At 45.9% G+C, this 27,712-nt stretch overlaps 1 protein-coding gene and 1 long non-coding RNA gene across 2 annotated transcripts in view; one reads left to right on the plus strand and one right to left on the minus strand.

The window, feature by feature from the left end:
• LOC141089501 (uncharacterized) overlaps positions 1-17,150 on the minus strand; it is a 43,530-nt gene extending 26,380 nt beyond the window's left edge. Inside the window, exon 1 of the long non-coding RNA XR_012232308.1 lies at positions 17,030-17,150. This is a non-coding gene — a long non-coding RNA (uncharacterized lncRNA). The remainder of the gene's footprint in view (positions 1-17,029) is intronic.
• Positions 17,151-17,237: 87 nt separating this feature from the next.
• The window catches only part of ZUP1 (zinc finger containing ubiquitin peptidase 1), a 54,612-nt gene continuing 44,137 nt past the window's right edge, over positions 17,238-27,712 (plus strand). The window contains exons 1-2 of the mRNA XM_073575954.1: positions 17,238-17,388; positions 20,416-21,075. Of these exons, the coding sequence (XP_073432055.1) occupies positions 20,481-21,075 (595 nt within the window). The 5' untranslated portion in view covers positions 17,238-17,388; positions 20,416-20,480. The remainder of the gene's footprint in view (positions 17,389-20,415; positions 21,076-27,712) is intronic.

Consider the following 27,712-nt stretch of genomic DNA (forward strand, 5'->3'; position numbering starts at 1 on the left):
TCCTGCAATAGATACCTCCTCTTAGCCCTTGTATACAGCCTCCTGCAGTAGATACCTCCTCTTAGCCCCTGTATACAATCTCCTGCAGTAGAAACCTCCTCTTAGCCCATGTATACAGCCTCCTGCAGTAGATACCTCCTCTTAGCCCTTGTATACAGCTTCTTGCAGTAGATACCTCCTCTTAGCCCCTGTATACAATCTCCTGCAGTAGATACCTCCTCTTAGCCCCTGTATCGTCTCCTGCAGTAGATACCTCCTCTTAGCCCTTGTTTACAATCTCCTGCAGTAGATACCTCCTCTTAGCCCTTGTATACAATCTCCTGCAGTAGATACCTCCTCTTAGCCCCTGTATAGTCTCCTGCAGTAGATACCTCCTCTTAGCCCCTGTATAGTCTCCTGCAGTAGATACCTCCTCTTAGCCCTTGTATGCAATCTCCTGCAGTAGATACCTCCTCTTAGCCCTTGTGTACAGTCTCCTGCAGTAGATACCTCCTCTTAGCCCCTGTATATAGCCTCCTGCAGTAGATACCTCCTCTTAGCCCCTGTATACAGTCTCCTGCAGTAGATACCTCCTCTTAGCCCTTGTATACAGCCTCCTGCAGATCGCTCCTCTTAGCCCCTGTATACAGCCTCCTGCAGTAGATACCTCCTCTTAGCCCCTGTATACAGTCTCCTGCAGTAGATACCTCCTCTTAGCCCCTATATACAGTCTCCTGCAGTAGATACCTCCTCTTACCCCTTGTATACAATCTCCTGCAGTAGATACCTCCTCTTAGCCCCTGTATAGTCTCCTGCAGTAGATACCTCCTCTTAGCCCTTGTATACAGCCTCCTGCAGTAGATACCTCCTCTTAGCCCCTGTATACAGTCTCCTGCAGTAGATACCTCCTCTTAGCCCCTGTATAGTCTCCTGCAGTAGATACCTCCTCTTAGCCCTTGTATACAATCTCCTGCAGTAGATACCTCCTCTTAGCCCCTGTATACAGCCTCCTGTAGTAGCTACCTCCTCTTAGCCCCTGTATACAGCCTCCTGCAGTAGATACCTCCTCTTAGCCCCTGTATACAGTCTCCTGCAGTAGATACCTCCTCTTAGCCCCTGTATACAATCTGCTGCAGTAGATACCTCCTCTTAGCCCCTGTATACAGCCTCCTGCAGTAGATATCTCCTCTTAGCCCCTGTATACAATCTCCTGCAGTAGATACCTCCTCTTAGCCCCTGTATACAGTCTCCTGCAGTAGAAACCTCCTCTTAGCCCCTGTATACAGTCTCCTGCAGTAGATTCCTCCTCTTAGCCCTTGTATACAGTCTCCTGCAGTAGATACCTCCTCTTAGCCCTTGTATACAATCTCCTGCAATAGATACCTCCTCTTAGCCCCTGTATACAGCCTCCTGCAGTAGATACCTCCTCTTAGCCCCTGTATACAGTCTCCTGCAGTAGAAACCTCCTCTTAGCCCTGTATACAATCTCCTGCAGTAGATACATCCTCTTAGCCCCTGTATACAATCTCCTGCAGTAGATACCTCCTCTTAGCCCCTGTATACAGCCTCCTGCAGTAGATACCTCCTCTTAGCCCCTGTATACAGTCTCCTGCAGTAGATACCTCCTCTTAGCCCTTGTATACAATCTCCTGCAGTAGATTCCTCCTAGCCCCTGTATACAGCCTCCTGCAGTAGATACCTCCTCTTAGCCCCTGTATACAGTCTCTTGCAATAGATACCTCCTCTTAGCCCCTGTATACAGCCTCCTGCAGTAGATACCTCCTCTTAGCCCCTGTATACAGTCTCCTGCAGTAGATACCTCCTCTTAGCCCCTGTATACAATCTCCTGCAGTAGATACCTCCTCTTAGCCCTTGTATACAATCTCCTGCAGTAGATACCTCCTCTTAGCCCCTGTATAGTCTCCTGCAGTAGATACCTCCTCTTAGCCCTTGTATACAATCTCCTGCAGTAGATACCTCCTCTTAGCCCTTGTAAACAGCCTCCTGCAGTAGATACCTCATCTTAGCCCCTGTATACAATCTCCTGCAGTAGAATCCTCCTCTTAGCCCCTGTATACAGCCTCCTGCAGTAGATACCTCCTCTTAGCCGTTGTATACACTCTCCTGCAATAGATACCTCCTCTTAGCCACTGTATACAGCCTCCTGCAGTAGATACCTCCTCTTAGCCCCTGTATACAATCTCCTGAAGTAGAAACCTCCTCTTAGCCCCTGTATACAGCCTCCTGCAGTAGATACCTCTTCTTAGCCGTTGTATACACTCTCCTGCAATAGATACCTCCTCTTAGCCCTTGTATACAGCCTCCTGCAGTAGATACCTCCTCTTAGCACCTGTATACAATCTCCTGCAGTAGAAACCTCCTCTTAGCCAATGTATACAATCTCCTGCAGTAGATACCTCCTCTTAGCCCTTGTATACAGCCTCCTGCAGTAGTTACCTCCTCTTAACCCTTGTATACAGCCTCCTGCAGTAGATACCTCCTCTTAGCCCTTGTACACAATCTCCTGCAGTAGATACCTCCTCTTAGCCCCTGTATACAGTCTCCTGCAGTAGATACCTCCTCTTAGCCCCTGTATACAGTCTCCTGCAGTAGATACCTTTTCTTAGCCCCTGTATACAATCTCCTGCAGTAGATACCTCCTCTTAGCCCCTGTATACAGTCTCCTGCAGTAGATACCTCCTCTTAGCCCCTGTATAGTCTCCTGCAGTAGATACCTCCTCTTAGCCCTTGTATACAATCTCCTGCAGTAGATACCTCCTCTTAGCCCCTGTATAGTATCCTGCAGTAGATACCTCCTCTTAGCCCTTGTATACAATCTCCTGCAGTAGATACCTCCTCTTAGCCCCTGTATAGTCTCCTGCAGTAGATACCTCCTCTTAGCCCTTGTATACAATCTCCTGCAGTAGATACCTCCTCTTAGCCCCTGTATACAGTCTCCTGCAGTAGATACCTCCTCTTAGCCCTTGTATACAGCCTCCTGCAGTAGATACCTTCTCTTAGCCCTTGTATACAGTCTCCTGCAGTAGATACCTCCTCTTAGCCCTTGTATACAGTCTCCTGCAGTAGATACCTCCTCTTAGCCCTTGTATACAATCTCCTGCAGTAGATACCTCCTCTTAGCCCCTGTATAGTCTCCTGCAGTAGATACTTCCTCTTAGCCCTTGTATACAATCTCCTGCAGTAGATACCTCCTCTTAGCCCTTGTATACAGCCTCCTGCAGTAGTTACCTCCTCTTAGCCCCTGTATACAATCTCCTGCAGTAGATACCTCCTCTTAGCCCTTGTATACAATCTCCTGCAGTAGATACCTCCTCTTAGCCCCTGTATACAGTCTCCTGCAGTAGATACCTCCTCTAAGCCCTTGTATACAATCTCCTGCAGTAGATACCTCCTCTTAGCCCCTGTATACAATCTCCTGCAGTAGAAACCTCCTCTTAGCCCCTGTATACAGCCTCCTGCAGAAGATACCTCCTCTTAGCCGTTGTATACACTCTCCTGCAATAGATACCTCCTCTTAGCCCTTGTATACAGCCTCCTGCAGTAGATACCTCCTCTTAGCCCCTTTATACAATCTCCTGCAGTAGAAACCTCCTCTTAGCCCATGTATACAGCCTCCTGCAGTAGATACCTCCTCTTAGCCCTTGTATACAGCCTCCTGCAGTAGATACCTCCTCTTAGCCCCTGTATACAATCTCCTGCAGTAGAAACCTCCTCTTAGCCCCTGTATACAGTCTCCTGCAGTAGATACCTCCTCTTAGCCCCTGTAGTCTCCTGCAGTAGATACCTCCTCTTAGCCTTTGTATACAATCTCCTGCAGTAGATACCTCCTCTTAGCCCTTGTATACAATCTCCTGCAGTAGATACCTCCTCTTAGCCCTTGTATACAGTCTCCTGCAGTAGATACCTCCTCTTAGCCCCTGTATACAGCCTCCTGCAGTAGATACCTCCTCTTAGCCCCTGTATAGTCTCCTGCAGTAGATACCTCCTCTTAGCCCTTGTATACAGCCTCCTGCAGATCGCTCCTCTTAGCCCCTGTATACAGCCTCCTGCAGTAGATACCTCCTCTTAGCCCCTGTATACAGTCTCCTGCAGTAGATACCTCCTCTTAGCCCCTGTATACAGTCTCCTGCAGTAGATACCTCCTCTTAGCCCTTAAATACAATCTCCTGCAGTAGATACCTCCTCTTAGCCCTTGTATACAATCTCCTGCAGTAGATACCTCCTCTTAGCCCCTGTATACAATCTCCTGCAATAGAAACCTCCTCTTAGCCCCTGTATACAGCCTCCTGCAGTAGATACCTCCTCTTAGCCGTTGTATACACTCTCCTGCAATAGATACCTCCTCTTAGCCCTTGTATACAGCCTCCTGCAGTAGATACCTCCTCTTAGCCCCTGTATACAATCTCCTGCAGTAGAAACCTCCTCTTAGCCCATGTATACAGCCTCCTGCAGTAGATACCTCCTCTTAGCCCTTGTATACAGCTTCTTGCAGTAGATACCTCCTCTTAGCCCCTGTATACAATCTCCTGCAGTAGAAACCTCCTCTTAGCCCCTGTATACAGCCTCCTGGAGTAGATACCTCCTCTTAGCCGTTGTATACAATCTCCTGCAGTAGATACCTCCTCTTAGCCCCTGTATACAGTCTCTTGCAATAGATACCTCCTCTTAGCCCCTGTATACAGTCTCCTGCAGTAGATACCTCCTCTTAGCCCTTGTATCGTCTCCTGCAGTAGATACCTCCTCTTAGCCCTTGTTTACAATCTCCTGCAGTAGATACCTCCTCTTAGCCCTTGTATACAATCTCCTGCAGTAGATACCTCCTCTTAGCCCCTGTATAGTCTCCTGCAGTAGATACCTCCTCTTAGCCCCTGTATAGTCTCCTGCAGTAGATACCTCCTCTTAGCCCTTGTATACAATCTCCTGCAGTAGATACCTCCTCTTAGCCCTTGTGTACAGTCTCCTGCAGTAGATACCTCCTCTTAGCCCCTGTATATAGCCTCCTGCAGTAGAAACCTCCTCTTAGCCCCTGTATACAGTCTCCTGCAGTAGATACCTCCTCTTAGCCCTTGTATACAGCCTCCTGCAGATCGCTCCTCTTAGCCCCTGTACACAGCCTCCTGCAGTAGATACCTCCTCTTAGCCCCTGTATACAGTCTCCTGCAGTAGATACCTCCTCTTAGCCCCTATATACAGTCTCCTGCAGTAGATACCTCCTCTTACCCCTTGTATACAATCTCCTGCAGTAGATACCTCCTCTTAGCCCCTGTATAGTCTCCTGCAGTAGATACCTCCTCTTAGCCCTTGTATACAGCCTCCTGCAGTAGATACCTCCTCTTAGCCCCTGTATACAGTCTCCTGCAGTAGATACCTCCTCTTAGCCCCTGTATACAATCTGCTGCAGTAGATACCTCCTCTTAGCCCCTGTATACAGCCTCCTGCAGTAGATATCTCCTCTTAGCCCCTGTATACAATCTCCTGCAGTAGATACCTCCTCTTAGCCCCTGTATACAGTCTCCTGCAGTAGAAACCTCCTCTTAGCCCCTGTATAGTCTCCTGCAGTAGATTCCTCCTCTTAGCCCTTGTATACAATCTCCTGCAGTAGATACCTCCTCTTAGCCCTTGTATACAATCTCCTGCAATAGATACCTCCTCTTAGCCCCTGTATACAGCCTCCTGCAGTAGATACCTCCTCTTAGCCCCTGTATACAGTCTCCTGCAGTAGAAACCTCCTCTTAGCCCTGTATACAATCTCCTGCAGTAGATAACTCCTCTTAGCCCCTGTATACAATCTCCTGCAGTAGATACCTCCTCTTAGCCCCTGTATACAGCCTCCTGCAGTAGATACCTCCTCTTAGCCCCTGTATACAGTCTCCTGCAGTAGATACCTCCTCTTAGCCCTTGTATACAATCTCCTGCAGTAGATACCTCCTCTTAGCCCCTGTATACAGCCTCCTGCAGTAGATACCTCCTCTTAGCCCCTGTATACAGTCTCTTGCAATAGATACCTCCTCTTAGCCCCTGTATACAGTCTCCTGCAGTAGATACCTCCTCTTAGCCCCTGTATACAGTCTCCTGCAGTAGATACCTCCTCTTAGCCCTTGTATACAATCTCCTGCAGTAGATACCTCCTCTTAGCCCCTGTATACAGCCTCCTGCAGTAGATACCTCCTCTTAGCCCCTGTATACAGTCTCCTGCAGTAGATACCTCCTCTTAGCCCTTGTATACAATCTCCTGCAGTAGATACCTCCTCTTAGCCCTTGTATACAGCCTCCTGCAGTAGATACCTCCTCTTAGCCCCTGTATACAATCTCCTGCAGTAGAATCCTCCTCTTAGCCCCTGTATACAGCCTCCTGCAGTAGATACCTCCTCTTAGCCGTTGTATACTCTCCTGCAATAGATACCTCCTCTTAGCCCCTGTATACAGCCTCCTGCAGTAGATACCTCCTCTTAGCCCCTGTATACAATCTCCTGCAGTAGAAACCACCTCTTAGCCCCTGTATACAGCCTCCTGCAGTAGATACCTCTTCTTAGCCGTTGTATACACTCTCCTGCAATAGATACCTCCTCTTAGCCCTTGTATACAGCCTCCTGCAGTAGATACCTCCTCTTAGCCCCTGTATACAATCTCCTGCAGTAGAAACCTCCTCTTAGCCCCTGTATACAATCTCCTGCAGTAGATACCTCCTCTTAGCCCCTGTATACAGCCTCCTGCAGTAGATACCTCCTCTTAGCCCTTGTATACAATCTCCTGCAGTAGATACCTATTCTTAGCCCCTGTATACAGTCTCCTGCAGTAGATACCTCCTCTTAGCCCCTGTATACAGCCTCCTGCAGTAGATACCTTCTCTTAGCCCTTGTATACAATCTCCTGCAGTAGATACCTCCTCTTAGCCCCTGTATAGTCTCCTGCAGTAGATACTTCCTCTTAGCCCTTGTATACAATCTCCTGCAGTAGATACCTCCTCTTAGCCCTTGTATACAGCCTCCTGCAGTAGTTACCTCCTCTTAGCCCCTGTATACAATCTCCTGCAGTATATACCTCCTCTTAGCCCTTGTATACAATCTCCTGCAGTAGATACCTCCTCTTAGCCCCTGTATACAGTCTCCTGCAGTAGATACCTCCTCTTAGCCCTTGTATACAATCTCCTGCAGTAGATACCTCCTCTTAGCCCCTGTATACAATCTCCTGCAGTAGAAACCTCCTCTTAGCCCCTGTATACAGCCTCCTGCAGTAGATACCTCCTCTTAGCCGTTGTAAACAATCTCCTGCAGTAGAAACCTCCTCTTAGCCCCTGTATACAATCTCCTGCAGTAGATACCTCCTCTTAGCCCCTGTATAGTCTCGTGCAGTAGATACCTCCTCTTAGCCCTTGTATACAGCCTCCTGCAGTAGATACCTCCTCTTAGCCCTTGTATACAATCTCCTGCAGTAGATACCTCCTCTTAGCCCCTGTATAGTCTCGTGCAGTAGATACCTCCTCTTAGCCCTTGTATACAATCTCCTGCAGTAGATACCTCCGCTTAGCCCCTGTATAGTCTCCTGCAGTAGATACCTCCTCTTAGCCCTTGTATACAATCTCCTGCAGTAGATACCTCCTCTTAGCCCCTGTATACAGTCTCCTGCAGTAGATACCTCCTCTTAGCCCCTGTATACAATCTCCTGCAGTAGATACCTCCTCTTAGCCCTTGTATACAATCTCCTGCAGTAGATACCTCCTCTTAGCCCCTGTATACAGTCTCCTGCAGTAGATACCTCCTCTTAGCCCTTGTATACAATCTCCTGCAGTAGATACCTCCTCTTAGCCCTTGTATACAGCCTCCTGCAGTAGATACCTCCTCTTGGCCCCTGTATACAATCTCCTGCAGTAGAATCCTCCTCTTAGCCCCTGTATACAGCCTCCTGCAGTAGATACCTCCTCTTAGCCGTTGTATACACTCTCCTGCAATAGATACCTCCTCTTAGCCACTGTATACAGCCTCCTGCAGCAGATACCTCCTCTTAGCCCCTGTATACAATCTCCTGAAGTAGAAACCTCCTCTTAGCCCCTGTATACAGCCTCCTGCAGTAGATACCTCTTCTTAGTCGTTGTATACACTCTCCTGCAATAGATACCTCCTCTTAGCCCTTGTATACAGCCTCCTGCAGTAGATACCTCCTCTTAGCCCCTGTATACAATCTCCTGCAGTAGAAACCTCCTCTTAGCCCCTGTATACAATCTCCTGCAGTAGATACCTCCTCTTAGCCCTTGTATACAGCCTCCTGCAGTAGTTACCTCCTCTTAGCCCATGTATACAGCCTCCTGCAGTAGATACCTCCTCTTAGCCCTTGTATACAATCTCCTGCAGTAGATACCTCCTCTTAGCCCCTGTATACAGTCTCCTGCAGTAGATACCTCCTCTTAGCCCCTGTATACAGTCTCCTGCAGTAGATACCTTTTCTTAGCCCCTGTATACAATCTCCTGCAGTAGATACCTCCTCTTAGCCCCTGTATACAGTCTCCTGCAGTAGATACCTCCTCTTAGCCCCTGTATAGTCTCCTGCAGTAGATACCTCCTCTTAGCCCTTGTATACAATCTCCTGCAGTAGATACCTCCTCTTAGCCCCTGTATAGTCTCCTGCAGTAGATACCTCCTCTTAGCCCTTGTATACAATCTCCTGCAGTAGATACCTCCTCTTAGCCCCTGTATACAGTCTCCTGCAGTAGATACCACCTCTTAGCCCTTGTATACAGCCTCCTGCAGTAGATACCTTCTCTTAGCCCTTGTATAGTCTCCTGCAGTAGATACCTCCTCTTAGCCCTTGTATACAGTCTCCTGCAGTAGATACCTCCTCTTAGCCCTTGTATACAATCTCCTGCAGTAGATACCTCCTCTTAGCCCCTGTATAGTCTCCTGCAGTAGATACTTCCTCTTAGCCCTTGTATACAATCTCCTGCAGTAGATACCTCCTCTTAGCCCTTGTATACAGCCTCCTGCAGTAGTTACCTCCTCTTAGCCCCTGTATACAATCTCCTGCAGTAGATACCTCCTCTTAGCCCTTGTATACAATCTCCTGCAGTAGATACCTCCTCTTAGCCCCTGTATACAGTCTCCTGCAGTAGATACCTCCTCTTAGCCCTTGTATACAATCTCCTGCAGTAGATACCTCCTCTTAGCCCCTGTATACAATCTCCTGCAGTAGAAACCTCCTCTTAGCCCCTGTATACAGCCTCCTGCAGAAGATACCTCCTCTTAGCCGTTGTATACACTCTCCTGCAATAGATACCTCCTCTTAGCCCTTGTATACAGCCTCCTGCAGTAGATACCTCCTCTTAGCCCCTGTATACAATCTCCTGCAGTAGAAACCTCCTCTTAGCCCATGTATACAGCCTCCTGCAGTAGATACCTCCTCTTAGCCCTTGTATACAGCCTCCTGCAGTAGATACCTCCTCTTAGCCCCTGTATACAATCTCCTGCAGTAGAAACCTCTTCTTAGCCCCTGTATACAGTCTTCTGCAGTAGATACCTCCTCTTAGCCCCTGTAGTCTCCTGCAGTAGATACCTCCTCTTAGCCCTTGTATACAATCTCCTGCAGTAGATACCTCCTCTTAGCCCTTGTATAGTCTCCTGCAGTAGATACCTCCTCTTAGCCCCTGTATACAGCCTCCTGCAGTAGATACCTCCTCTTAGCCCCTGTATAGTCTCCTGCAATAGATACCTCCTCTTAGCCCTTGTATACAGCCTCCTGCAGATCGCTCCTCTTAGCCCCTGTATACAGCCTCCTGCAGTAGATACCTCCTCTTAGCCCCTGTATACAGTCTCCTGCAGTAGATACCTCCTCTTAGCCCCTGTATACAGTCTCCTGCAGTAGATACCTCCTCTTAGCCCTTGTATACAATCTCCTGCAGTAGATACCTCCTCTTAGCCCTTGTATACAATCTCCTGCAGTAGATACCTCCTCTTAGCCCCTGTATACAATCTCCTGCAGTAGAAACCTCCTCTTAGCCCCTGTATAGTCTCCTGCAATAGATACCTCCTCTTAGCCCTTGTATACAGCCTCCTGCAGATCGCTCCTCTTAGCCCCTGTATACAGCCTCCTGCAGTAGATACCTCCTCTTAGCCCCTGTATACAATCTCCTGCAGTAGATACCTCCTCTTAGCCCTTGTATACAATCTCCTGCAGTAGATACCTCCTCTTAGCCCCTGTATACAATCTCCTGCAGTAGATACCTCCTCTTAGAATCATAGAATCGTAGAGTTGGAAGGGACCTCCTGGGCCATCTGGTCCAACCCCCTGCTCAAAGCAGGATTCGCTAAATCATCCCAGTTAGATGTCTGTCCAGCCTCTGTTTGAAGACTTCCATTGAAGGAGAACTCACCACTTCTCGTGGCAGCCTGTTCCACTCATTGATCACTCTAACTGTCAAAAAGTTTTTTCTAATATCTAATCTGTGTCTCCTCCCATTCAGCTTCATCCCATTGCTTCTAGTCTTTCCTTGTGCAAATGAGAATAAAGTTGATCCTTCTACAATGTGACAGCCCTTTAGATATTTGTAGACAGCTTTTAAGTCTCCTCTCAGTCTTCTCTTTTGCAAACTAAACATTCCCAAATCCTGCAACCTTTCCTCATAAGACAGGGTTTGCAGACCGGTCACCATTCTGGTCGCTCTTTTCTGAACTTGCTCCAGTTTGTTGATGTCTTTTTTAAAATGTGGTGCCCAAAATTGGACACAATATTCCAGATGAGGTCTGACCAAAGAGGAGTAGAGGGAAATAATTACTTCACGTGATCTAGACTGTATGCTTCTGTTAATACATCCTAGAATTGCATTTGCCTTTTTTGCTGCTGCATCACACTGTTGACTCATATTCAGTCTGTGATCTATTAGTATACCCAAGTCTTTTTCACATGTGCTGTCACTTAGCCCTATTCCTCCCATTCTATATATGCTTTTTTCATTTTTATTGCCCAGATGTAGTACTTTGCATTTCTCCCTGTTAAAAACCATTCTGTTAGTTGCTGCCCACTTCTCCAGTTTATTTAAATCTTTTTGAATCCTCTCTCTCTCTTCTCTAGTATTAGCTATCCCTCCTAGCTTTGTGTTATCAGCAAATTTAATCAGTTTACTCTCAATTCCTTCATCTAAATCGTTGATAAAGATGTTGAACAATACAGGGCCCAGGACAGAGCCCTGTGGTACCCCACTTGAGACATTCTTCCAACTGGATGTGCAGCCATTTACGACCACTCTTTGGGTCCGATCACTAAGCCAGTTATGAATCCACCTAACAGTTGCCTTGTCCATTCCATACTTAGTCATTTTTTCAATAAGGATTGTATGAGAGACTTTGTCAAATGCTTTGCTGAAGTCAAGATATACTATATCTACAGCATTTCCTTGATCCACCCAATCAGTAATACCATCATAGAAGGAAATTAAATTAGTCTGACATGACTTATTAGTTACAAACCCATGCTGACTTTGTTTAATCACTTCATTCTTATCCAGGTATTGACATACATGTTGTTTAATAATTTGTTCAAAGATCTTTCCTGGTATAGAAGTCAGACTCACCGGCCTATAGTTGCCTGGGTCCACCTTCTTCCCCTTTTTGAAGATAGGAACAACATTTGCTCTTCTCCAGTCTTCTGGGACTTCTCCTGTTCTCCAAGAATTTTCAAAGATTATGGAGAGGGGTTCAAAAATTTCTTCTGCTATCTCCTTCAGTACTCTGGGGTGTAATTCATCTGGACCTGGAGACTTGAATACATTTAGGTTAGCTAAGTGTTTCCTCACTATCTTTCTGTTTATAGATATCCTGGATTCTTCTATTCCCTTAATAGGACAGTGAATAACAGTTGATGTTACATTTCCTTTCTGAGAGAAAACAGATGCAAAATAGGAATTTAAAAGTTCAGCCTTCTCAACATCCTGTCTTACCATTTCATCATTTTCATCCTGTAAAAATCCTATAGCATCTTTGACTTTTCTTTTACTTTTGACATATCCCCAAAATCCTTTATTATTGCTTTTGACATCTCTTGCAAGCCTCAATTCATTTTCAGCTTTAGATAATCTGATTTGTGCCTTGCAGGTTCTGCAGACAGCATTATATTCTTCTTTAGATATGCCTCCTTCTTTCCATTTTATAAACATTTTTTGCATGTGCTTAAGTTCTGTGTTCATCCATCCTGGTTTCCTTAAATGCTTCCTATTCTTCCCTCTTTTCGGAATTGTTAACAACTGTGCTTTGAGAATTTCATTTTTCAAGATTTCCCATCCTTCCTGGACATTTTTGTCTTTAAGGATATCCAGCCATTGGATCCCTCCAATTCTCTTTCTGAATCCCTTAAAATCTGCCTTTCTGAAATCTAACCTTGACGTCTGAGTCTTCACAGGTCTTCCGCCTCTAGTTATCCAAAATTCTAAAATAGCATGGTCGCTACCTCCTAGGGTCCCAGCCACTTTTACCTCCTCAACCATTTCCTCCCTGTTTATAAGGATTAGATCCAAGGTAGCAGTTCCCCTTGTTTTCTCCCCTACCTTTTGGAAGATAAAGTTGTCAGCAAGAGAGGATAAGAATTTCCTTGACCTGTTAGTTTTGCCTGAGAGAGATTCCCAACAAATGTCTGGATAGTTGAAATCTCCCATGACAACTATGTCATATTTTTTGGAGAACTTGGCCATTTGATGCATAAAGAGTTCATCCATATCTTCAGCTTGCACAGGCGGCCTGTAGTAAATGCCTACAATGGTGTCCTTTCCATTGTTCTGTCCTTGTATTCTTACCCAAACAGTTTCCACAGAACTCCCAGTCTCTGAAGCTTCAATCTCTGTGCAGATATACGCATTTCTAACATACAATGCGACACCCCCCTCCTCGTTTATCAAGTCTGTTTCTTGCAAATAAGTTGTATCCTTCTAGTCTTGTATTCCAATCATGTGTATTGTCCCACCAAGTTTCAGTGATTCCAATGACATCATATTTCTTTTCCTGTGTTAGTAGTTCCAATTCTCCTTGTTTGTTGCCCATGCTTTGTGCATTAGTATAGAAACATTTTAGTTTGTGATTGGTTTCTCTTTCTCCAATTTTTTTTAATTAGATTCTTTCGTCTTTGTTCTTCCTTTCCACTTCTAATAGCAGAGTTCTCAGTAGCCCCTGTATACAATCTCCTGCAGTAGAAACCTCCTCTTAGCCCATGTATACAGCCTCCTGCAGTAGATACCTCCTCTTAGCCCTTGTATACAGCCTCTTGCAGTAGATACCTCCTCTTAGCCCCTGTATACAATCTCCTGCAGTAGAAACCTCCTCTTAGCCCCTGTATACAGCCTCCTGGAGTAGATACCTCCTCTTAGCCGTTGTATACAATCTCCTGCAGTAGATACCTCCTCTTAGCCCCTGTATACAGTCTCTTGCAATAGATACCTCCTCTTAGCCCCTGTATACAGTCTCCTGCAGTAGATACCTCCTCTTAGCCCCTGTATAGTCTCCTGCAGTAGATACCTCCTCTTAGCCCTTGTATACAATCTCCTGCAGTAGATACCTCCTCTTAGCCCTTGTATACAATCTCCTGCAGTAGATACCTCCTCTTAGCCCCTGTATAGTCTCCTGCAGTAGATACCTCCTCTTAGCCCCTGTATAGTCTCCTGCAGTAGATACCTCCTCTTAGCCCTTGTATACAATCTCCTGCAGTAGATACCTCCTCTTAGCCCTTGTGTACAGTCTCCTGCAGTAGATACCTCCTCTTAGCCCCTGTATACAGCCTCCTGCAGTAGATACCTCCTCTTAGCCCCTGTATACAGTCTCCTGCAGTAGATACCTCCTCTTAGCCCTTGTATACAGCCTCCTGCAGATCGCTCCTCTTAGCCCCTGTATACAGCCTCCTGCAGTAGATACCTCCTCTTAGCCCCTGTATACAGTCTCCTGCAGTAGATACCTCCTCTTAGCCCCTGTATACAGCCTCCTGCAGTAGATACCTCCTCTTAGCCCCTGTATACAGTCTCCTGCAGTAGATACCTCCTCTTAGCCCCTGTATACAGTCTCCTGCAGTAGATACCTCCTCTTAGCCCTTGTATACAATCTCCTGCAGTAGATACCTCCTCTTAGCCCCTGTATACAGCCTCCTGCAGTAGATACCTCCTCTTAGCCCCTGTATACAGTCTCCTGCAGTAGATACCTCCTCTTAGCCCCTGTATACAGCCTCCTGCAGTAGATACCTCCTCTTAGCCCCTGTATACAGTCTCCTGCAGTAGATACCTCCTCTTAGCCCCTGTATACAGTCTCCTGCAGTAGATACCTCCTCTTAGCCCTTGTATACAATCTCCTGCAGTAGATACCTCCTCTTAGCCCCTGTATACAGCCTCCTGCAGTAGATACCTCCTCTTAGCCCCTGTATACAGTCTCCTGCAGTAGAAACCTCCTCTTAGCCCTTGTATACAATCTCCTGCAGTAGATACCTCCTCTTAGCCCCTGTATACAATCTCCTGCAGTAGATACCTCCTCTTAGCCCCTGTATACAGCCTCCTGCAGTAGATACCTCCTCTTAGCCCCTGTATACAGTCTCCTGCAGTAGATACCTCCTCTTAGCCCTTGTATACAATCTCCTGCAGTAGATACCTCCTCTTAGCCCCTGTATACAGCCTCCTGCAGTAGATACCTCCTCTTAGCCCCTGTATACAGTCTCCTGCAGTAGATACCTCCTCTTAGCCCCTGTATACAATCTGCTGCAGTAGATACCTCCTCTTAGCCCCTGTATACAGCCTCCTGCAGTAGATACCTCCTCTTAGCCCCTGTATACAGTCTCCTGCAGTAGATACCTCCTCTTAGCCCCTGTATAGTCTCCTGCAGTAGATACCTCCTCTTAGCCCCTGTATACAGCCTCCTGCAGTAGATACCTCCTCTTAGCCCCTGTATACAGTCTCCTGCAGTAGATACCTCCTCTTAGCCCCTGTATACAGTCTCCTGCAGTAGATACCTCCTCTTAGCCCTTGTATACAATCTCCTGCAGTAGATACCTCCTCTTAGCCCCTGTATACAGCCTCCTGCAGTAGATACCTCCTCTTAGCCCCTGTATACAGTCTCCTGCAGTAGAAACCTCCTCTTAGCCCTTGTATACAATCTCCTGCAGTAGATACCTCCTCTTAGCCCCTGTATACAATCTCCTGCAGTAGATACCTCCTCTTAGCCCCTGTATACAGCCTCCTGCAGTAGATACCTCCTCTTAGCCCCTGTATACAGTCTCCTGCAGTAGATACCTCCTCTTAGCCCTTGTATACAATCTCCTGCAGTAGATACCTCCTCTTAGCCCCTGTATACAGCCTCCTGCAGTAGATACCTCCTCTTAGCCCCTGTATACAGTCTCCTGCAGTAGATACCTCCTCTTAGCCCCTGTATACAATCTGCTGCAGTAGATACCTCCTCTTAGCCCCTGTATACAGCCTCCTGCAGTAGATACCTCCTCTTAGCCCCTGTATACAATCTCCTGCAGTAGATACCTCCTCTTAGCCCCTGTATACAGTCTCCTGCAGTAGAAACCTCCTCTTAGCCCCTGTATACAGTCTCCTGCAGTAGATTCCTCCTCTTAGCCCTTGTATACAATCTCCTGCAGTAGATACCTCCTCTTAGCCCTTGTATACAATCTCCTGCAGTAGATACCTCCTCTTAGCCCCTGTATACAGCCTCCTGCAGTAGATACCTCCTCTTAGCCCCTGTATACAGTCTCCTGCAGTAGATACCTCCTCTTAGCCCTTGTATACAATCTCCTGCAGTAGATACCTCCTCTTAGCCCCTGTATACAGCCTCCTGCAGTAGATACCTCCTCTTAGCCCCTGTATACAGTCTCCTGCAGTAGAAACCTCCTCTTAGCCCTTGTATACAATCTCCTGCAGTAGATACCTCCTCTTAGCCCCTGTATAGTCTCCTGCAGTAGATACCTCCTCTTAGCCCTTGTATACAATCTCCTGCAGTAGATACCTCCTCTTAGCCCCTGTATACAGCCTCCTGCAGTAGATACCTCCTCTTAGCCCCTGTATACAGTCTCCTGCAGTAGATACCTCCTCTTAGCCCCTGTATACAGTCTCCTGCAGTAGATACCTCCTCTTAGCCCTTGTATACAATCTCCTGCAGTAGATACCTCCTCTTAGCCCCTGTATACAGCCTCCTGCAGTAGATACCTCCTCTTAGCCCCTGTATACAGTCTCCTGCAGTAGAAACCTCCTCTTAGCCCTTGTATACAATCTCCTGCAGTAGATACCTCCTCTTAGCCCCTGTATACAATCTCCTGCAGTAGATACCTCCTCTTAGCCCCTGTATACAGCCTCCTGCAGTAGATACCTCCTCTTAGCCCCTGTATACAGTCTCCTGCAGTAGATACCTCCTCTTAGCCCTTGTATACAATCTCCTGCAGTAGATACCTCATCTTAGCCCCTGTATACAGTCTCTTGCAATAGATACCTCCTCTTAGCCCCTGTATACAGCCTCCTGCAGTAGATACCTCCTCTTAGCCCCTGTATACAGTCTCCTGCAGTAGATACCTCCTCTTAGCCCTTGTATACAATCTCCTGCAGTAGATACCTCCTCTTAGCCCCTGTATACAGCCTCCTGCAGTAGATACCTCCTCTTAGCCCCTGTATAGTCTCCTGCAGTAGATACCTCCTCTTAGCCCCTGTATACAATCTCCTGCAGTAGATACCTCCTCTTAGCCCCTGTATACAGTCTCCTGCAGTAGATACCTCCTCTTAGCCCTTGTATACAATCTCCTGCAGTAGATACCTCCTCTTAGCCCCTGTATACAGTCTCCTGCAGTAGATACCTCCTCTTAGCCCCTGTATAGTCTCCTGCAGTAGATACCTCCTCTTAGCCCCTGTATACAGCCTCCTGCAGTAGATACCTCCTCTTAGCCCTTGTATACAATCTCCTGCAGTAGATACCTCCTTTCAGCCTCTTGTATACAGTATACTGTCTCCTGAAGTAAATCGCTCCTCTAGCCCGTTTTCAGACTCGTCCAAAGCTCAAGCTCTCCTCTATTCCTCTATTCCTCTATTTACCAGCGTACAACTGTTCTGCTCCTTCAGGAGCTCAGCGCCGTAACCCAGGAGGCTCCGCCCCTTCCAGTGGCATCAGTCTCTCTAGCTGCAGCGCCATTTGCGTGATTTGATCATCAGCCAACCACAACATGGCCGCCTCTTTAGCAAAAGTTCCGTACAGTGTCTTAGGATTTAGACGTCACAATGTGGGCGTGTCTCCACTTTCCCTTTGCCATAGTAGAACGCCGGGTGGAGGTTCTGTACGGAAATCGTCACTTATGGGCGCGGTTTCTACATCTGTAGTACCAGACAGGAAAAGAAACTGAAAAGTGAAGGGGTTTTCTGCTGCCTTCCGTATGTGTGTCCCGGCATTAGCGCAGGTAACCGGCCGGATACCGATAGAAGCTGCTGTGTAGTGAAGTACTGTATGAGACCTGGACACTGCATGGCTAATATATAGTGGGCTCCCGGGAATGTGTATACTATCATATCTGGGGGCTCAGCTGAGGCTAAGCCTTAGGGTCTGCACAGGTCGGGGGTATAAGATGCCCTGTGGTCTGTATTTGGAGATGTTTTCCTTAATTTGGGCAGACTGTGGCATTGAGACCCCACGATGCAGCTTTCGCACCGTCCCGGCACCATTGTGCTTACACCACATCAAGAACGATGGGAGCACAGTTCATTTTTGCATTTGCCCCTTTTTTTCCTTCGGGTTTTTCTTCTGTTTTTTTTTTTCTTTTTATATGTCTTATTCTTCCAGTTTGTACCTTTCCTAATATCCTTTTTATGTGTGCTGTGTTTGTAGTCATTGCCATAGTAGATAGTTTGCAGACATTTTTGTCCGATTCATCAATTTTTACTTGAAATGTACCCCAGTGCCCCCCACTTCCTTAGGGGGGGGTTTGATGTACACATTTGTCTGTTTTTTGTTGTGCAAACTTTGACTTTTTTGCTAAAATATAACAAAAAAGGTTTGAGACTAAGCGACCCAGAATAGTTTAATTTTATGCTAAATTCTTCAACCACATTCACCATTTTGAAACTTTTGCCACAAAAAAAGTCAAGGAATACCTCAAGACAAAAATAAAGTCCCTGCTGGATTGCTCCAGTGTTTGCCAGAGGTCACTTGTCAGTGCAAGTGTATGAGGCCCATAGACTTGCACTGAGAGCTGGTGACCGCTACCTCTGACATCCGGTCAGTCACAAGATGGTGGTGCAGGACCATAGCGGCATCGGGAACAGCAGAAGACAGCGGCTGGTACATTTAATACTAGGGGCACGGAACATGGTTTATTTATACCAGCCCAGCGCTAAAATAAAAAAAAAAAATCTGGCACTGTGTTTTAAGTGTTAATTTGACCTCAAACCTGCGGGGCTGTAAGTCCTCACCCTACATCTTCCTGCATTCTCCTGGAACGTTTATTTTCATAAACATTGAATGTTATGGCAGGTTGTCCAATCCAGAAATGAGCAGCACCAAAGGGGTCTCATCTCTGTGCTAACCTTTAACATTGGGCCTATCTGTTATGACATTATGGACTTCATCGATATGATCTTCTCCCATGTTACAAGTAGCTGAAGAACACTTTCATTGGAGTAGCGTTTTAGAGGGGCAGCTCTACTAAATGAAAAGCTTTTCTCTGTGTTTCAAAGCAAAAAAGATAAAATGTACTATTATTTGATAGCTAAGAAAGCTGCTCCAATGTCTACATTTTAGTGGACGTCCTTGGGTAAAGTTATCTACACTTGCAGATTGACTTCATCACCATTTTAGGCCGGTTTCACAAGTCTGTTTTTTCCAGTAGTGGAAAAAACGGTACTGGATATGTCAGTGTCCGTGTGTGGAACACTTGTGGCATATGTGTGCGGCGTCAGTACCACACACACCGGCGCCTGAGAAGCAGCGGTACAGTTAGCGCTGTTCCCTGGAGCCCGTTGCTGAAGATGGCTCTCGTCATTCTCCCCTGCTCTGCCGGCGAGCAGGGAAGAATGATGAGAGTTACCGTTACACATAGCAATGCACCAGCGATCCCAACAACGAAATGGATCGCTGGTGCATCGCTAAGTGGTCGCTAGTGAGCTGCCACACTGGCAGATCTCACCAGCAACATCGCAGGGGTCGGGGTCGCTACTTACCTGTCAGACGAGGCGATCCTGACGTCCTCCCGCCCGCGTCCACGCGTCGCTCGTCGGCGCCACAGGAAGTGGCCGACGAGAAATGATCCATGACCTTCTCGCGTGACCAGCGATGAGCAGCGGGGGAGCGGGTCGGAGGTAAGTATCACATGCAGCAATATCGCTGCTACGTCACAAAATCGGTGACTTTACAGCGATATTGTTGGCGCGATATCGCAGTGTGTAACGGGGGCTTTATATTCAACTGATAACAGCTACAGCAGGCAGCGGCTGATGAGACTATTAATCCCATCAGCCTACACCTGCTGCCACTAATAGCAGTGAGAGCAGGCGACTGGTGGCAATGTCTTTTATAGGGACAACCTGATGACAAGTTCCCCTTATAGTATTTGGTCTCCTCTACAGGAGTAGGTTTTGGCTCCACTACAGGAGCACACCTCTCTACCGCCTCACAGTTTACTGCTTGTCTGCCGGGCGTTGTGATCCTTATGATGGACAGTTTGTACTAGTGGCACTAGTGTGCCACTGGCCCATACTGAGGACTCTCTGATGTTTAAAGCAAAGTGAAAGGATATTGAAGCTGTCTGGAACTACTGTAGTTGGCAGCTGGCATTAAGAGATAAAATTACCCCCCCCCGACCCTAATCTCAAAAAGAGGAGGAGAGACTGGAGGCATTTATTTTCAGACTTGTTTTTGTAAGCACTTTGGATTTTTGAACGTTTGTGATGTTGAGAGAAACCCTTTAAAAGAATGCAATGTTGGCTGGCAGTATGGCTCATTTCAATACCTAAGGCTGCCCCTTCTGTGCAGTACCCGGTAGTGACGACTAAGCAATGTACATATCTGTTATTCATCATGCACTGCTTACATCCAGAGGTGAATACAGCTGATCATTGGGGGTGCTGGGTGTTCAAACCCCCCAAAATATTATATTTATGACCCATGAATGTTATTGATCTTTTATCTTATATTTAGGATTTATTCTTTCCCTATTGTAGCCACATAGATAAATTATTGCTGCAATGAGCTATACTGCATCTGTGTAGTGGTGGCCTGACCTGTGAATGTTGGTGCAGGCTGAACAAATACCAGGAGCCAAGTAGGCAACTTTCTGTTTAACTTCTGTGTCTTTCGTAAAGTTTACAGCATTTTTCCATCACTGTCTGTAATATAAATTAGAAGAGACATTTAAGCCATTGACATCAGGTACATTGTACAGAAAAGATGTCCTTTAATGTCCTTTTTATTAACCCTTACTTTCTTTTGCCAGATTCAAGAACTTATATCTACTTGTATCTATTTGACTTGAGCGTTGACCCAAAGAGTAGAGCTAGCATGCTGGTATGTGACATATGCACGCAGGAGGTGTCCACAGAAGATGACATGAAGAGCCATATGCTGGTTGCACACATGGAACAAGACCTTTGCTGTCCATTCTGTGCAGTTACTGGTTTCACATACGATGACCTGAGCTATCACATTCACACGGGTCATGCAGACACAATGGAGCCATGGAGTAGTGATGAAGAACAGTCTGGTGAAGTCCTGGAGGAGACAACATGTTACATCAGCAGCACCAACAGTACATCAGGCCAAGAACTTAGCACAGGAAACCATAGAATGATTCCTGAAGAGTGCACAGTTCCTCCAGAACAAAAGAACAATAAAAGACAAAGCAGTGGTAAAGAAGCGGACATCCCCAAAAATGTGGCCTCTAACTGTACAATGCCAATGTCAGAAGAACTTTCACCTAGCAGTGCTATTTTTAGAGAAAGCAAAACTCCACCTACAGCATCTGCAACCCACATTGCTGGCGGTGGTGAGCTCGCTGTGGAGTGCCCCTTCTGCTGTGAAACAAAAGACTCTTTAAATAATTTAGAGCTACATGTAAGAATGGAACATGCTGATCTCTTGGCGTCACCCCCTAAAGGTTAGTGTTATTTTATGTATAGTGTTAATAGAAAATCGGTGGTTTCATGCACTCTCCCAGCGTCTTACGGTTTTGTAGCCCATTCCAGCTTTGTGCAGGTCTATGATCTTGTCCCTGACATCCTTATAAAGCTCTTTGGTCTTGCCCATGTTGTAGAGGTTAGAGTCTGACTGATGAATTGAGTCTGTCGACAGGAGTCTTTCATAAAGGTGACTATGTAAGAGAGCAGTCTTTAATGCAGGCAATGAGTTGATTAGGAATGTCTAAGTCTGGTTTCACACTTGCGTTGGGCAGAGCTGCGTTAAACCCCACTCACTGTCGCACCTCTTTCATTCAGCTCCGCCTATGCGGGTGTAGGCGGATGCCTCCGATTGTGTCGTTTTGACGCAGCGCCGACCACAACAAAATGCAACATGTTGCGTTTGATGCAGTTCGGTGCAGCATGCCTTTTTTTTTTTTTCTTTAACCATTACATAAGACCATTGGTCGGCACAAACAAAACGGACAAGTGTAAAGCCCTCCCCCGAATAATGGCAGTGTGTTGGCAGTGCAGATTACTGACGACAGTGTGATCGAAGCCTTATTTGCATGGCAAAGTGCGACAAACCAATAGGCAACCCTGCCACAACAACCTCACCAAAATACTTAGACAAGCATCCAGGGTCGCGGAGCGGCGTTGGAAGAAAACACGCCTGCCAGACGACTTCACTGCTTTCAAACAAGCTACACTTGCCTTTAAATCAGCCCTCACCTCTGCTAAACAGACCTATTTCACAAACCTTGTATCTTCATTATCCCACAACCCAAAACAACTGTTCAGCACATTTAACTCTGTCCTCCGCCCACCACTGCCACCTCCAACTCCCCTCATCTCTGCTGAGAACTTTGCCACCTACAGTACAGACCAAAAGTTTGGACACACCTTCTCAAAGAGTTTTCTTTATTTTCATGACTATAAAAATTGTAGATTCACTCTGAAGGCATCAAAACTATGAATTAACACATGTAGAATTATATAATCAACAAAAAAGTGTGAAATGACTGAAAATATGTCTTATATTCTAGGTTCTTCAAAGTAGCCACCTTTTGCATTGATTACTGTTTTGCACACTCTTTGCATTCTCTTGATGAGCTTCAAGAGGTTGTCACCGGAAATGGTTTTCATTTCACAGGTGTGCCCTGTCAGGCTTAATAAGTGGGATTTCTTGCCTTATAAATGGGGTTGGGACCATCAGTTATGTTGTGCAGAAGTCTGGTGGATACACAGCTGATAGGCCTACTGAATTGACGATTAGCATTTGTATTATGGCAAGAAAAAAGCAGCTAAGTAAAGGAAAACAAGTGGCCATCATTACTTTAACCCCTTCACCCCCAAGGGTGGTTTGCACGTTCATGACCGGGCCAATTTTTACAATTCTGACCACTGTACCTTTATGAGGTCATAACTCTGGAACGCTTCTATGGATCCCGGTGATTCTGACATTGTTTTCTCGTGGCATATTGTACTTCATGTTAGTGGTAAAATTTCATTCAAATAACTTGCGTTTATTTGTGAAAAAAACGGAAATTTGGCAAAAATTTTGAAAATTTCGCAATTTTCCAACTTTGAATTTTTATGCCCTTAAATCACAGAGATACAGCACACAAAAAACTTGATAACTAACATTTCCCACATGTTTACTTTACATCAGTACAATTTTGGAACCAAAATTTTTTTTTGTTAGGAAGTTATAAGGGTTAAGTTGACCAGCAATTTCTCAATTTTACAACACCATTTTATTTTTAGGACCAGATCACATTTGAAGCCACTTTGAGGGGTCTATAGGATAGAAAATACCCAAAAGTGACACCATTCTAAAAACTGCACCCCTTAAGGTGCTCAAAACCACATTCAAGAAGTTTATTAACCCTTTAGGTGCGTCACAGGAATTTTTTTGAATATTTTAAAAAAAATGAACATCTAACTTTTTTTCACAAAAAAAATACTTCAGGTTCAATTTTTTTTATTTTACCAAGGGTAACAGGAGAAATTGGACTGCAAAAGTTATTGTGCAATTTGTCCTGAGTACGCTGATACCTGATTTGTGGGGGGGAATGACTGTTTCGGCGCATGGCAGAGCTCAGAATGGAAGGAGCGCCGTTTGACTTTTTCAATGCAAAATTGGCTGGAATTCAGATCGGACGCCATGTCACGTTTGGAGAGTCCCTGATGTACCTAAACAGTGGAAACCCCCTACAAGTGACCCCATTTTGGAAACTAGACCCCCCAAGGAACTTATCTAGATATGTGGTGAGAACTTTGAACCCACAAGGGCTTTACAGAAGTTTATAACGTACAGCGGTACAATTAAAAAATCATATTTTTTCCACAAAAATGATCTTTTCACCCCAATTTTTATTTTCCCAAGGGTAACAGGACCCTAAAAGTTATTGTGCAATTTGTCCTGAGTATTGTGCAATTTGTCCTGAGTATGCTGATACCCCACATGTGGGGGTAAACCACTATTTGGGCGCATGGCAGAGCTCGGAAGGGAAGCAGCGCCATTTGACGTTTTTGGCTGGAATTGAGATCGGACATCATGTCGCGATTGGAAAATCCCTGATGTACCAAAACAGTGGAAACCCCCCACAAATGACACCATTTTGGAAACTAGACCCCCCAAGGAACTTATCTAGATGTGTGGTGAGCACTTTGAACCCCCCAGTGCTTCACAGAAGTTTATAACGCCCGGGCGTGAAAATAAAAAATTCGTATTTTTTCCACAAACATGATCTTTTAGTCACTATTTTTTTATTTTCCCAAGGGTAACAGGAGAAATTGGACCCCAAAAGTTGTTGTCCAATTTGTCCTGAGTATGCTGATACCCCATATGTGGGAGAAAACTACTGTATGGGAACACGTCGGGGATCGGAAGTGAAGTAGTGACGTTTTGGAATGCAGACATTGATGGAATGGTCTGCGGGTGTCATGTTGCCTTTGGAGAGCCCCTAATGTACCTAAACAGTGGAAACACCCACAAATGACCCCATTTTGGAAACGAGAACCCCTAAGGAACTTATCTAGATGTGTGGTGAGCACTTTGAACCCCCAAGGGCTTCACAGAAGTTTATAATGCCCGGGCATGAAAATAAAAAAAATCGTATTTTTTCCACAAACATGATCAATTAGTACCCAATTTTTTCATTTTCCCAAGGGTAACAGGAGAAATTGGACCGCAAAAGTTGTTGTCCAATTTGTCCTGAGTACGCTGACACCCCATATGTGGGAGAAAACTACTGTATGGACACACGTCGGGGCTCGGAAGGGAAGCAGTGCCATTTTGGAATGCAGACTTTGATGGAATGGTCTGCGGGTGTCATGTGCGTTTGGAGAGCCCCTGATGTACCTAAACTATTGAAACTCCCAACAGGTGACCCCATTTTGGACACTAGACCCCCCCACGGAACTTATCTAGATGTGTGGTGAGCACTGAACCCCCAAGTGCTTCACAGAAGTTTATAACGCTCGGACGTGAAAATAAAAAAATAATTTTTTTCCACAAAAATGATATTTTTGCCCCCAATTTTTTATTTTCCTAAGGGTAACAGGAGAAATTGGACCCCAAAAATTGTTTTGCAATTTGTCCTGAGTAGGTTGATACCCTACATGTGGGGGTAAATCACTGTTTGGGCGCATGGCAGAGCTTGGAAGGGAAGGAGCACCATATGACTTTTTCAACTCAGAATTGGCTGGAATTGAGATCAGACGCAATGTTGCATTTGGAGAGCCCCTGATGTGCCCAAACAGTGGAAACCCCCAATTCTAACTCCAACCCGAACCCCAACACACCCCTAACCCTAATCTCAGCCCGAACCCAAGCCCTAACCCTAGCCCTAACCCTAACCCTAGCCCTAATGGAAAAATGGAAATAAATACATTTTTTTAATTTTATTATTTTTCCCTAACTAAGGGGGTGATAACGGGGGGTTTGATTTACTATTTATGGCGGTTTTTATTTTTGGCAGCTGTCGCATGCTAAAAGACGCTTTTTATTGTAAAAATAGTTTTTGCATCACCACATATTGAGAGCTATAATTTTTCCGTATTTTGACCCACCGAGTCATGTGAGGTCTTATTTTTTGCGGGACGAGTTGACGTTTTTATTGGTACCATTTTCGGGCACGTGACATTTTTTGATCGCTTTTTATTCCGATTTTTGGGACGCAGAATGAACAAAAACCAGCGTTTCATGAATTTCTTTTGGGGGAGTGCGTTTACACCGTTCCGCGTGCGGTAAAATTGATAAAGCGGTTTTATTCTTCGGGTCAGTACGGTTACAGCGGTACCTCATTTAGGTCGGTTTTTTATGTTTTGTCGATTTTATGCAATGAAAACTATTTTATATAAAAAATAATTATTTTTGCATCGCTTTATTCTGCGAGCTATAACTTTTTTAGTTTTTCGCTGATGATGCTGTGTGGCAGCTCGTTTTTTGCGGGACAAGATGACGTTTTCAGCGGTACCATGGATATTTATATGCGTCTTTTTGATCGCGCGTTATTGCACTTTTTGTTTGGCGGTATGATAATAAATCTTGGATCCGGGGGCCTGGAGGAAAGGAGTCCCCCGCAGCAGCGCTGCATATTGCGCTGCCGTGTGGGGCTCAGGGAAGTACGGAGGGAGCCCCCTCCCTGCCGATGCTTCCCTTTAACTCCCGGTACACCGCGATCATGTTTGATCGCGGTGTGCAAGGGGTTAACGTGTCGGGGGCGGTCTGTGACCGCCCCTGACACATAGTGCCGGGTGTCAGCTGTGATAATCAGCTGACACCCGGCCGCGATCAGCGGCGCTCACCACGTGGGCGCCGCTGATCGCGCTAGACGTACTATCCCGTCCATGGGCATAGGGGCCCGGGTCCCATGGACGGGATAGTACGTCTGATGTCAGGAAGGGGTTAAGCAATGAAGGTCAGTCAGTCAGTCTGAAAAATTGGGAAAACTTTGAAAGTGTCCCTGAGTGCAATGGCAAAAACCATCAAGCACTGCAAAGAAACTGGCTCACATGAGGATCGCCCCGGGAAAGGAAGACCAAGAGTCACCTCTGTTGCGGAGGATAAGTTCATCCGAGTCACCAGCCTCAGAAATCGCAGGTTAACAGCAGCTCAGATTAGAGACCAGGTCAATGCCACACAGAGTTCTAGCAGCAGACACATCTCTACAACAACTGTTAAGAGGAGACTTTGTGCAGCAGATCTTCATGGTAAAATAGCTGCTAGGAAACCACTGCTAAGGACAAGCAACAAGAAGAAGAGACTTGTTTGGGCTAAAGAACACAAGGAATGGACATTAGACCAGAGGAAATCTGTGCTTTGGTCTGATGAGTCCAAATTTGAGATCTTTGGTTCCAACGACCTTGTCTTTGTGTCTTTGTGCGATGCAGAAAAGGTGAACTGATGGACTCTACATGCCTGGCTCCCACCGTGAAGCATGGAGGAGGTGTGATGGTGTGGGGGTGCTTTGCTGGTGACACTGTTGGGGATTTATTCAAAATTGAAGGCATACTGAACCAGCATGGCTACCACAGCATCTTGCAGCGGCATGCTATTCCATCCGGTTTGCGTTTAGTTGGACCATCATTTATTTTTCAACAGGACAATGACCCCAAACACACCTCCAGGCTGTGTAAGGGCTATTTGACCAAGAAGGAGAGTGATGGGGTGCTACGCCAGATGACCTAGCCTCCACAGTCACCAGACCTGAACCCAATTGAGATAGTTTGGGGTGAGCTGGACCGCAGAGTGAAGGCAAAAGGGCCAACAAGTGCTAAGCATCTCTGGGAACTCCTTCAAGACTGTTGGAAGACCATTTCCGGTGACTACCTCTTGAAGCTCATCAAGAGAATGCCAAGAGTGTGCAAAGCAGTAATCAAAGCAAAAGGTGGCTACTTTGAAGAACCTAGAATATAAGACATATTTTCAGTTGTTTCACACTTTTTTGTTAATTATATAATTCCACTTGTGTTAATTCATAGTTTTGATGCCTTCAGAGTGAATCTACAATTTTCATAGTCACGAAAATAAAGAAAACTATTTGAATGAGAAGGTGTCCAAACTTTTGGTCTGTACTGTACTTCAAAAGCAAGATTGACCAAACAAGGCAAACCTTTACAGTTCCACCACCCCAACCACTCCACATACCAGACCTCTTCCCTTCCCTAATAACCTCCCTCTCCAGCATCACTGAAGGAGAGCTTACTCATCTCCTTTCCAAATCACACACCTCACCACCTGTGCACTCGACCCCATCCCTTCCCACTTGCTCACCAACCTAACTAACATGATCATTCCAGCCCTAACCTATCTCTTCAACCTATCCCTAACTTCTGGTACCTTCCCCTCTGCCTTCAAACATGCCACCATAACACCCATCCTCAAAAAATCAAACCTTGACCCAACTGCTATGCCCAGCTATCGCCCCTTATCACTTCTCCCGTTTGCTTCCAAACTCCTCGAACAGCATGTCCATGCTCAACTTTCCTCCCACCTCTCATCTAACTCCCTCTTTGACATCCTGCAATCTGGCATCCGCCCCAAACCACTCCACTGAAACTGCCCTGGCCAAAATTACTAATGACTTACTCACAGCCAAAGCTAACAGA

Source organism: Dendrobates tinctorius, unplaced genomic scaffold (assembly GCF_039654945.1).
Source record: "Dendrobates tinctorius isolate UK_male_01 unplaced genomic scaffold, ASM3965494v1 ptg000046l, whole genome shotgun sequence".
NCBI classification, from domain to species: domain Eukaryota; kingdom Metazoa; phylum Chordata; class Amphibia; order Anura; family Dendrobatidae; genus Dendrobates; species Dendrobates tinctorius.